Here is a 12,181-nt window from a genome sequence, read left to right as displayed (position 1 = left end):
CGTTTTAGGTAGAACACATTTTTATGTGTTTTCTGGCCATTGCGTTTTACAAATAAGACATTTCTGTGTGTTTTCTGGCCATTGCGTTTTACAAATAAGTCATTTCTTTGTGTTTTTGGTGCATTGCGTTTTAGAAAAATGTCATTTTTTAGGGTTTTTTTTTCATTGCGTTTTACGTAACTGGTGGTTTTTCTATTGCGTTTTACGCAACTGGGTTTTAATTTTTTTTTTAAAATATAGCAATAGTATACTCGTTTTAAAGAAAAAAAAACGCTCGTTTTTTTGGTGCAATTTTTATAAAAAAATAATGTCGTATGAAAGAGTTATTAACGTTTAAAAAATGGGGGGGAATTGGAGGAGAGAGAAACTATTGGCTTGGATTGACTAGAATGCCCTTGAACAAACTCACGCGCCTCTTTTATTCTTTTCAATTTCCCTGATTTAATCTTAGCCCTTGATTAACTTAATGAATGGTCAAGATCACTTCCTATCCTTCCTAGCCAAATAAACTTCCTATTGTATCTCCACCCATGTAAAGAGATGAACAATGCATGATTAAGGAGACATCATCGTTGCAAACCAAATAAGCCTTTCTTATATTAAAAAAAAAGAGTAAATTGCCAAAATCGTTCTTAAGGTTTGGACATGTTTGTCATTTTTATTCAAAACAACTTTTTTTTACCATATAGTCCTTCACTTTTGGATTTTTTGTCATTTTCATCCAAACGTCTGACTTTTTTTTTTTGCCAAAATCGTCCTTGAGATTTGAGATTTTTTGCCATTTTTATCCAAATGTTTGATATAAAAAATAAAACAAATTAGATGTTTGGATGAAAATGATAAAAAAATCCCAAAAGTGAAGGACTATATGGTACAAAAAAATTGTTTTAGATGAAAATGACAAACATTCCCAAACCTCAGTTTTCGCAATTTACTCTAAAAAAACATCTATCATAAGTTCATAACTATAATAAAAGATGCATTATATCTAGTGATATTTAACATTTCAAACAAACATGCAATACATATATATACTTCAAGAGAAACAAACATTTTCAGTTTAAATACATATTTCATTTCAATAAACTAATATTCTAGGATTCATATTCTTCGTTTTAATTGTTATTTGTAAAGTGAAAGTTAACAAATATATGTATTTTATACTTATATAGTAAAGTAATAGTAATGTAATGTAATATTCTCGAAGGGACCCACAACCCGTGAGATATACTGGACCCACAAAATAACGCGTGGAGTAGTCAAAGGTTATTGCTTTCCCCCTTCATATATATGCTTGTGTTCTCTCAAAGGGGTTCAATTGGACCCCAATTATTATGACCTTTTTATTCATTATTTTCCCTCCAAATTTTATTTATTTGATTTTTCCCTCTAAACTATATTGCATATTAATTTATCTTAATTCATAATTTGTCCAATAGTCTTTCTTATAATTTCATTTTTTTTTCATAATATATTAGAAACAATTAATTACAAATAATGATAGGTAAACAGGTGAGCCACACCACCCTTTTCAATAAATGGATGATCAAAGAAGTGACTGGTTAAATTTGGTCTTTTAACATTGTAACACTTCAAGTTATATAGTATATTTTAAACTATGTTCATTCACTTCTAAAACATGTGTTTATTGGAATCGATGTTTGTGAAACAAATCTGTTAAATTTAAGTTTAAATAGAAAATATAAAAATTTAAAACCTCACCCCTAGATTTCTTTATACTTTCCACCTAGACCTCTAGATTTAAAGAAATTCCACTACAAATGGCCATAGTAATAGCACAAGTGCTAACACGAGTACCGCACCTAACACACATATATGTAATATGTGTGTGTAGGTATAAGATATTAAATGAAAATAAAAACTAATACTTATGATTCATTACAAGTAAAGTTTATGTTAAACTTTATAAATGTTTTCATCTCTTAATTAGTAGCTAATTAACTTTATACATGATCATGTGGCATAATTATAAGTTGCAAGTTGGTTCAATTGGTACCATATAACTTCTTAGTTACTTGGTGAAACTAATTGTAAAAATGAAATATATAAAATATGTTCCCAGGTACTTTAAAGAATGAATAAACTATTGGAGAGGCATGGACTCCCATTCTCTTTGCATGAAAGGGAACAAGAAAAGGTCTTGGAATGTAATGTTTATTCTTACTTTGTACCTCATATCTAGTAGGTTGGATGTGGTTTGAACAAGATCTTGTTTTATATTGTCATTCCACACACTTTACTAGTTTTATGAGATTTGATGGTCACCAAATCCTCTCTTAACTTCGTGGACAACTGCTACCTTTTGAAAGTAGAAACTTTTGAGCAAATAGGAGGATTAGAAAGAGGAAAATGGTGAGCACATTAGATATTAAGAACATCCACTAAATTCCCTATCTGTTTGGTATGGGATAATGGAATGGACGGGTGAATGGAATGGACGAGGTAATGGAATGGATGAGGTAATGGAATTGATCATTACCATTCCATGTCTTGTTTGGTTGCATGTGAGAATGGAATGAAGTATTACTTTTTGTTGTTTGGTATGCGGGAAAAGACGAAGGAATAAAATCGGATGGTGGTGGTCAATGATGGGCGGTGATGGTGGGAGGTGATAGGTGGCGGTTGTAGCAGCGGCGGTGGTTGGCGCGGTGGTGGGTGGAGACGACGGCAGGTGGTGACAGCGGTGGTGGTGGTTGACCGCGGTGGTGGTGGGTAACCGCGGAGGTGGGTGGCAGCAGTGGTCGGGGGTGGTAGCGGCGGTGACGGTAGTCAGGTGGTAGCCGCGGTGGCGGTGGATGGTTGCGCTTGATAGTTGTGGCGGAGGTTGGTGGCGACGGCGGCGGTGATCGGAGGTGGCGGCGTGTGGTGGCGGGTGGCGGCGGAGGGGGGTGACGGCGGCGGATGATGGTGGTGGTAGTGGGTGGTGTCAACGGTTGTGGGTTGTGGTGCTGCCGTGCTGTTAATGAAAGGTGAAGAGGGAATGGAATGGAAAAAAAACAGGGGGATGGATAGAATGATTTTGAGGGAATGAAATGCATTTTGGAATGAGTTAAAAAAACAGCGATTCCATTCCATTGACCAACCAAACACTCTCTTCTTCATTTCTTAAAAATGGTCCATTCCATTCTACCTCACATTCCTGCATACAAACGCTAGCTAAGTGTTAAGGATGAGTTAAAATGTTTTTGGAGTGTTTTTAATTTTCTTCTACTTGCAAATAAATATATAAGGGGATACCGAGTGGCAGCGGCAAAGCAGCGGCAAAGCCGTTTGCCGCGCGGCAAACACCGCCGCCGACCAACATTGGTCGCGGCAAAAGATGAAATGCGGTGATGGATTACCGAAGCGAGAAAGAAGAAAGCTGCCAAATTTACTACCCCCCTAACGGTAATATTACCGTTTGATGTAAAAAAAAATTGTTTTTTAAATTTTTTTTCACCCTATATATATACCACTCACACATTTTAAAAAAAATACACCTTTCTCTCTATACTCTCTCAATCTGTTCTACACTTTGAAAAATATGGAAGGCTCAAAGAAGGGTGAAGGCAAGAAGAAAATGGTAGGGTCCGGTTCAAAGTCGAGGCCTCAAGATAAACGTGGTTCGGGTGGTAGTAGTGTCCCGTTTAATCCGCAACTTGGGTTTGCGAGTCACACCCAACCTCCATTTTATTTTAACCAACCCATGCATCAACCTTTCGGTTATGATACCCAACCCACCCAAAATTGGATGCAATACGGTCCGAGGATGACTCAAGCCGGTTATTATGATTACTCCCAAGAAGCGCAAAATGCTTTTGACCCGTTTGCTTTTCAAAACCCAATGTCACAATCACCAACCCAAGACGAACAAGATGACGCCGATGAGGAGTTCGTGCCGGAAACACAAGAACATGAGTTAGATGATATTGATGAAGATGTTGCGGATGATGAAGATGTTGCAGATGAACCGGAAAAAAAAGCAAAAGCCAAACGGGAAAATTGGTCGCCTAGACAAGAAGAGGCGTTGGCAAAGGCTTTTATTCATTGCACTTTGAATAAAAGAAAAGGCAATCAACAAAAGAAGGATAGCTTTTGGAAGAAAGTTTTAAACCACTTTAACGAAACGGTCGGCGGAAGTAATCGAACCCACCACCAAGTTCGATCAAAATGGGTGACGATGCAAACAAAAATTAACACATTCAACGGTCTATATCATCAAGCGGTATTTTTTTATACGGTTTATTTTTTTATACGGTTTATTTTTTTTTACGGTTTATTTTTTTATACGGTTTAATTTTTTATACGGTTTATTTTTTTTATACGGTAATTTTTTATACGGTTTATAGGATCGTTTACGTCCTAGCGGGAGTGACGACGCATATGTAATGAAACAAGCGTTAAAGGATTACAAAAGCAAAGAAAATATTGAGTTCGCTCATGTTGCGGTTTGGGAGGTTGTTAGAACAAGTGAAAAGTGGTCGCCGGTACCTTTGTTGAATGAAGAAAGCTCCGGTTCGGGTCTAAAAAGAAAGTCTTCGGATTCGGGAAATTATGCCCGAGGATCACCGAATGTCGAAATCTCAAGCGGATTCACTATTCCCGACATAAACGAGGATCCTTCACCACCACCACCAAGACGACAAACGAGAAAGGAGAAAAAGGACAAAGGGCCGTCTTCAAAAAACGAAGATCCAAGAGATATAACAAGCAAATTCGAAGAGTACAAGGCCATGAAAAAGGAGATAATGGAAATTAAACGTGTACGAGAAGAAAAATATTTGACCTTGGCCGATGAGCAACGAGAGGCGTTGCGACAAACAATGTACGAGAAGGACTTTGAGTGGTATAATCGGCCTACCGACGACCTTAACCCGAAGATGTTGGAAGTCGCACTCGCTAGAAAACGGGAGATCGCAAAAAAATATGGATGGCCTTGTGATTTTTAGTTTTTTTTTTTAAGTTAGATTTTATTAAAAATGTAATGTTTTATTTTTATTTAAGATGTAATGCTTTATTTTTAATTAAAATGTAATGGTTTATTTTTATTTTTAAAAAGTTTATTTTTTTCCATTTTATCTTAAATATAAAAAAAACATAAAATAAAAATAAAGTTTGCCACTCAGCAAGTGTTTAAACCAATGCCAACAATTTTCAGCAAAGTTTAAACACTTTTGCCAAATTGATATGGCGCGCTCTGATTGGTCGGTTTTTTCTTTTGCCACTTTAAAGTGTTTAACCACTCCTTATACCCTAAACACCCGTAATTAGTGTTGAAGAAGAGTTATTATACGTTACTACAACACACAGTAATGAGTTTGAAAGGCTGCAACCACTATAGCAAGGCATCCGGTTTCTCATCTACTACTCTAAATCGTTTGGTTATCACTATTTTGGAATATTGGAATTTTAAACATATACCCAGCCTATAGTTGTTGTTGGTTTCTTGTTTTCTTACAAACGAATCCATTGTGGTAGGTTTCCAAATGTTTTAAATTCTTGTATATCTTTCTTGCTTTCCAATGTTATTTGAGTTATACATATTTTATATGTTGAATAACCTTTATTTTAGCTGCCCAGGTGATCAAACAATCGGATCAAACAAACGAACAAACACAAATATATGGGTTCCTTTCTTATATTCAAATTAAACAATGGTACAACTAAAACCAAATAAAAGTAATCCTATTTATAAGACTACTAGGTTATAACCCGTGAATGCTCACGGGTTGACAATCTATCTTTGTAATCAAATAAATATATACATATATATTAATAAACGAAAAATTCTATGATGAATAAGGTGTATGAATAAACATTTAAAAACTATTAAACATAACAAAGTGAATGTATATCATACAAAAACCAAATATCCAAAACTTAAATGTAAAACAATTAATCACTACTCTTTTTTTTGTTGAGGTACAACCAACTCAACATTCAACACTTGATGAGTTTCATCAAAAGAAAAGTGAATTGGATCACGCTCGTTAATGAGAGCACGTTTCATGAATCTGGAGCATTTGCATAACGCATAACGCCAACTTTCTCCTCTCTTTTCACGTCTAGTACGGTTAGTAAAGTCGTCTTGCTCAGGCAGATGCAAAAGTCTAACGGTCATAGGTTTTAAATCAGCACCAAGTTTAGCCATACTTGAAACCTTATCAGGCAGTCGCTGTATTGTTTATAAAATCAAAACTAATAAGAAGAAGAATATAAAAATAATAATGTATTTCTATGTGACTAAAAAAATATATAATTTTTATTATATAGTACTTGCTAAAATAATATTAAAACTTACAAAATCTTTAGAAGCCATACGCCTAAACTTATAAACACGAACATTTTCGTGTTCATCAATAGCTGCCTCGTCAACTACATCAATAGGTGCAACTACAGTCTGAAAATAACATACAACAATGATTATAATAACAATATAGTAATTAAATATATAAAGAACCAAGCAAATGTATACTTACCTCATCAAGTTGTACATCAGCATAATTAATTTCAACACCATTTTTTCCAAGAATTCTTAATGGGAAATAATTTGCAAAACCTCTTGTAAATATTAGATAACAACCGGCCTCCAATTGAAACAAATTAACAATAACATCAAAACCAATGGAGAAACCAACTTTACCAAAAAACGTTTCAATCTTGACGTGAAGGATTTTGTTGCCTACATCTATAATGGAAATTATATCATCTGAAGTATAATCATAGAAATTAGGCAGTATACACTCAGGAATTACCTGTATAAATAATTAAAAAAATGTTACTTTTGTAATCAGTTCATAAAACCTAAATATATTAACATAAATAAAATGAAAGAAAAACTAATCTTACAATAAAGTTAGATGTTGTAGGTAACAGAGATGTCCAGAAAGAGCTTTCAAACACACCATCAATGAAATGTGTTAGTTTGAATATAGATAAATCGACAGAATTGAAGAGCACCAAACATCCTTTTTTGAGTTTTAAATGTTTCACAACATTTGACCAACCATGGAAAAAGAAATGTTTTCCTTTGGCTTCGCTTAAAGAAACATTAAATTTTCGACCATCTTGAGTTTGTATCATAACATTTTTGGGTGCTTTATCGTTACCCCACAATTTGGATCCAGCGTATAAAGGAATCGCCTAATAAAGCAAGGAATCCAAAATAACTTATAATTATAATTATAATTGTAAATTATAAACCATAAGATAATTTTAAATTGTATTTCATGATAACAAATAAAAAAAAAACATAATAAATGTCTGAATTTAGAAAATACCAGTAAAACTTCGTCCGCTCGATCCATGTGTCTACAAAAGAAAGGTTCTCTAATACTGATTGAAAAACATAAGATATCAATAAAATATAACTTGTTAATGGGTATAATGCACAACAAAGTCTAACATTAAAAAAAATACTTGGAAGAACTTTCAGCCATATTTAAAAGCTACAAACACATGTAACGTAGAAAAAACAATTAACAATATGTATATTATAAATTATGAAAATAATTAAATTATTTTTTAATTTCAGTCATAGTATATTCTGATTACTTCAAAAACATATATGATATATGAAATAAAATGAAGGAATGGGATCAAATACAAACACTTAAGTTTGTAAGAACCATAAGAACCAATACATAATTGACAAGTGTCCATCAATAAAAAATTAGTTTAGGGGTAATTTAGACTTTTTGACCATATGTATTTATAACTAATTAAAAATAATTACAAAAAATATAATCAGCACAACACTATATAATTAGCACAACATCATTAATCGTTCTTCATTATCAGCACATCGTCCTCGAATCGTTCTCCATTATCAACATAAACGACATTAGCACAACATCTTCAATCGTTCTCCATTATCAGCACACCAGATGTGCTGATTATATCTACTTTTGGTGTTTGTTTGTATTATTTTGTAATTAACACATAATCAACACCTTATTAGCACAAATATAAAACACCTTTTGTTAACTTTTTTTAAAAAACACTTTTATAAATACAAAAAGGTATAGCAATATGGTACTCATATTAAAGATAAAAAAATACTTGATTTTATGGTATATATTTTTAAAAAAAATAATGAAGTATATAAAAGTTATTTTAGTTTAAAAAACCTTGGTGGAATTTGTATTTAATAGAAAATGGTCAAATGACTAGCAATTTTACAAAATTACCCCTAATTTGTTAGTAGTAATTTTTAATTATAAGAGTTTTATTTATAATCAATATCAACCATTGATTTAAATTAACAATGGTTCAGATCTGTTCTTACGGTTCTTATAATTAGCACTGTTTGTACAGGATCTCAACCCATAAAATGAATTGTGATAATATATTCTTATCAACCATGTGATAATATATTATTACTTAAAAAACATAAATTAAAACACATACCCAAACGTTATCAAGCATGTGATAACATGGCTTATTAGTTTCAAAACATATTACATAATCCATGGTGATTAGTTACATAAACAACAATGTCATGAAGATGTAAAAATAAAAGTTTCTTATACATTAATAGGTTTAATAAACATACACAATTTAATTATCTTACCTTGTAGATTTAATCCACCATCAAGACCAGCTGAGTTGATTTTGATTCGGACAACTTAGATATATAAACAAACTCTTTTGTTATTATACACAAAAACGAATTTCAGAATATATATATATATATATATATATATATAGGAGACATATAAAAATTCAATGTTATTACATATCTTTTGAAATTTTATATAACAAATGAAGATACATATTTCCAAATATGTATTGATAGAAATCAATTGTAATTATTCCATTATAATTTGTTAGAATTAGATGGAAGTTTTTAAAAATAAAATATCATTACGAAAATAAAATCATTCTTGAAGAACCATGATAAAAGTCAAATGTTATTGAATTAAAAAAAAGAGATTTCTTCATAATCATTGATATATATTTAGGTTTAATTTATTATTATTTAGGTTATATGCTAACATAACCTGAATTTCACATAACCACATCATAAGCATATTAACAGCATATACATATTACCAAAAGACATGTCTAACAAACCATAAGTACTATCCCAAAGTATCAAAACAAACCAACGATAAAACCACATCTAATATTCATACTTAACCATCTAACATAACATAATAACCAACAGTCACGAATGGCCTCTTTTCTTTGTGATCTTGGGTACGACTTTGGTCAACGTCAAACGCTTAGAAGGCTTGACGTACGTAAAGAAAAGAGTAGAACCGAAGTCGATGTAATTCAATTTCAAGAAAGCTGGCCACTTTTTAAAACCATACCTAAAACCCTTCCCAGACTTCTCACCTCTTGTGCCCAACTTAAGTAGTTCACATTTTTCATTCTGAACTGTAACATGGTGCAAGTTGTGAAGAGAAAGACACAGATGGCTTGAAACATCAGTCGGTAAACACTGAGAAAAATATAAAAGGATTAATTACCTTATTGATTAAAAAAAAGAGTAGAGCCGAACTGTATTATGTGCTATTATAAGGAAACAAAAAATTATAAAGTATACCAATTTGCTTTCGGCTTTCTTGGTGAATTTAATTACATCAGTTTGTTTTAACTTTTTTGATGTAGAGCATTTACGGCCAACTTGAAGGGCGGTTGATGTTGTGGATCTGAATGACTTAGGCTTTACTTTAGCCTACATAATTGAATAAGACACAATAAGTGTAAAAATCATATACATAAAATTGTACAACAATAAGATACACGGTCCTTTAAATAATAAAAGTAACCATTCATGGTTACGGTATCTTACTTGAGAGACAACGTGAGAAGACAGATATTGCTTAGAAACAAAATCAGCTGATTTTCCTTTTCGTTCAACCTAAAGAAAATAAAACAATTAACACATTGATATAGAAGGAAATAATTAAATGAATTATATACCAATTAACCATGTTTTTACACATGTAATGTGTTGTTTGGTATGAAAAAAGATTTCAAAACAACATCAAACTGGGTTTTCACATTAACAAAAATGAAACTTGAAAATATTATTTATTTTTATAGAAAAAAAACATCAAACTATATTATCTAATCATTAACAACCTTTGTCGAAAGCCCTTTATATATGTAATGTGTTGATTTGACCTTAGGATGAACCTACAAAACCATAAAAGATTTAACATATTACATTTAAAAAAAATATTCATTAAAAGGATTACATAATGGAAAACAAATACACCGAATAGAATAAAAAGTTTATTATATGTATTGAAATAAAGTATTAAATTAAATTAGTATATAACAAACAACCTTTACAGATACAGTCTGGTGACCAAATACAATCTTTGACTTTCCTTTTGGGTCATTCTACATAATAATAAATGATAAACATATAAGTACAGAAGAAAGTAATTAGAAGAATTATATAATATATATAAGGCACATTGTGAAACACTTACATGAGACCGATAGGCATCAAAGGAAGATGAAAGGCGGTTAGATTCACCAACTATATCACCACCAAGATCTTCATCAACATCACTTTCGTTGGTAATAACCTTCTCTTTGTGTTCCGACTACAAAAAAATAATATTCAAAAACACCAACAATGTTAACTTCAAGATTAACTAATTACCTCATATTATGAAAAAAATATATTGTAAGCATAATAACACTAACCGGAAGCAGTAAATCAAAACCATCATCTCCGTAAATAGGATCATCCAACACAACAACGTCAACCTTCTTGAAATACATTTGAGTACCAGTTTCATGATTAAAAACGGACAACTCAAAAGTCTCATATCCAGCCATTGTAAAAATAAAAGTAGTCCGGGAATCTAATTCAAGATCCCTAATCAAATTAGACCATCCATCAGTGAAAGCACATTTGTCGGACAACGCCTCCATCTTCACATTCCAAAACCTATCACCGAGATAAAGAGTTGTTGATCCACCTTTATAACTGTTGCCATAAAACTGTCCCCAGAATTTGTCCGCCATGAGCTGTAAATTTGTTAACAATTATGTTAAACAAAATATGCACAAAACAAAATTGACATAAAAAAGTAATTATTTTATATACAGTACTTACAATGAAATCATCATCAACTTTAATGGAAGTGATAAAAGAGTTGTGCAAAACACATGACTTAAAGACATCGAGATACCATGTACATGGTCCAAGACTGTTGAACAACAGATAATCATTTTTTTGTAAACCACTGTCCGTAACGACTTTACTAAACCCATCACCTAAAACAGGACCCAACCCATATTTTTCAATTTGAACAATCCATAAGTTGTCAGCAGCAAAAATTTTAATACGATCACCATATGGGAATTGTTTTCCCCACAATAATGTAGCAAAATCATTCGGTATTTCCTATAATTTGAAACAAAAGACATATAAGTATCAACATATTTTTTTTGTAAACATAATAACAAAAAATACATACCACTTTTGTAGGATTATGAACATCGACTAACTTCAAGAAAGAACAACTACTTCTTTTTGGATCCATATCTGTAAAATTATTATCAACATTTTTTTAGAGCAAGAAATAAAATAATAACATCAAAAAATAAACACATTCAAAACAAAGAAAATATTTTATTCTTCAAATTAACAATGACTAAAGATGGAAAATTATTACTGATAAATAAAGAAAGTATACATATAAATCAATAGTACAAACAATAACCAAATTTCACTAACCTATTATCTGTGAACGTAAATTTTAATCACATTGTTATCAAATAATTACGGTTTACCATGAAAAAGGAAATTAAGAAACATAAAAAAGTGGGAAATTCTTGTAAAGATAACATCAAAATCGGAATCGGATTGTTATTAAAGAAAATTGTGTATAACAGTTGATTGAACATAAGAACATTGTTAAATCTTGTAAACATAACATGAAAATCGGAACATTGCAAAACAATAGGACGAAAACCTCTCAATAACCGGATTAAAGATCAACAACATACCTAATTTCAGTTGATTGTAGTGTATTTTGCAAAAGAGTATTGAAGATTGAAACCCTAGCCAACAATGGCGGTGAGGAAGCGATAACCGAGAGAGGAGGTGAAAGACTTCTTCTTGATGGGTAATGATGTTGCAGGTGATATGATGGTTTTGTTTTGAGTTGCACCAATTTTGAAGTAAATAAAATCTAATTACAAATTC

General features: G+C 31.8%; 2 protein-coding genes across 2 annotated transcripts; one reads left to right on the top strand and one right to left on the bottom strand.

Annotated features, from left to right (window-relative positions):
• Window positions 1–2,603: 2,603 nt before the first annotated feature.
• LOC110944042 (putative formin-like protein 21a) lies at window positions 2,604–3,325 on the bottom strand. The gene is made up of 2 exons (XM_022185764.1): window positions 3,259–3,325; window positions 2,604–2,977 (listed from the first exon to the last, which is right to left on the bottom strand). The coding sequence occupies exons 1-2, from the start codon at window positions 3,323–3,325 to the stop codon at window positions 2,604–2,606; spliced, it is 441 nt and encodes a 146-aa protein (XP_022041456.1).
• Window positions 2,927–4,949, top strand: LOC110939430. Its single transcript, XM_022181050.2, has 2 exons — window positions 2,927–4,225; window positions 4,350–4,949. The coding sequence occupies exons 1-2, from the start codon at window positions 3,545–3,547 to the stop codon at window positions 4,947–4,949; spliced, it is 1,281 nt and encodes a 426-aa protein (XP_022036742.1). The 5' UTR covers window positions 2,927–3,544.
• The last annotated feature ends 7,232 nt before the right edge of the window (window positions 4,950–12,181 follow it).

This window comes from Helianthus annuus, chromosome 15 (assembly GCF_002127325.2).
Source record: "Helianthus annuus cultivar XRQ/B chromosome 15, HanXRQr2.0-SUNRISE, whole genome shotgun sequence".
NCBI lineage: Eukaryota > Viridiplantae > Streptophyta > Magnoliopsida > Asterales > Asteraceae > Helianthus > Helianthus annuus.
The sequence above is the reverse complement of the archived record's forward strand: the minus strand, read 5'-3'. Positions and strand labels throughout refer to the sequence as shown.

Bases quoted from the DNA above. Each gene is read 5' to 3' on its own strand.
- LOC110939430 (XM_022181050.2), top strand. From the start codon at position 3,545: ATGGAAGGCTCAAAGAAGGGTGAAGGCAAGAAGAAAATGGTAGGGTCC. The intron at 4,226-4,349 runs GTATTTTTTTAT...TACGGTTTATAG, and splicing joins ACGGTCTATATCATCAAGCG to GATCGTTTACGTCCTAGCGG.
- LOC110944042 (XM_022185764.1), bottom strand. From the start codon at position 3,325: ATGTTGGTCGGCGGCGGTGTTTGCCGCGCGGCAAACGGCTTTGCCGCT. The intron at 2,978-3,258 runs GTATCCCCTTAT...TTTCATTAACAG, and splicing joins TGCTTTGCCGCTGCCACTCG to CACGGCAGCACCACAACCCA.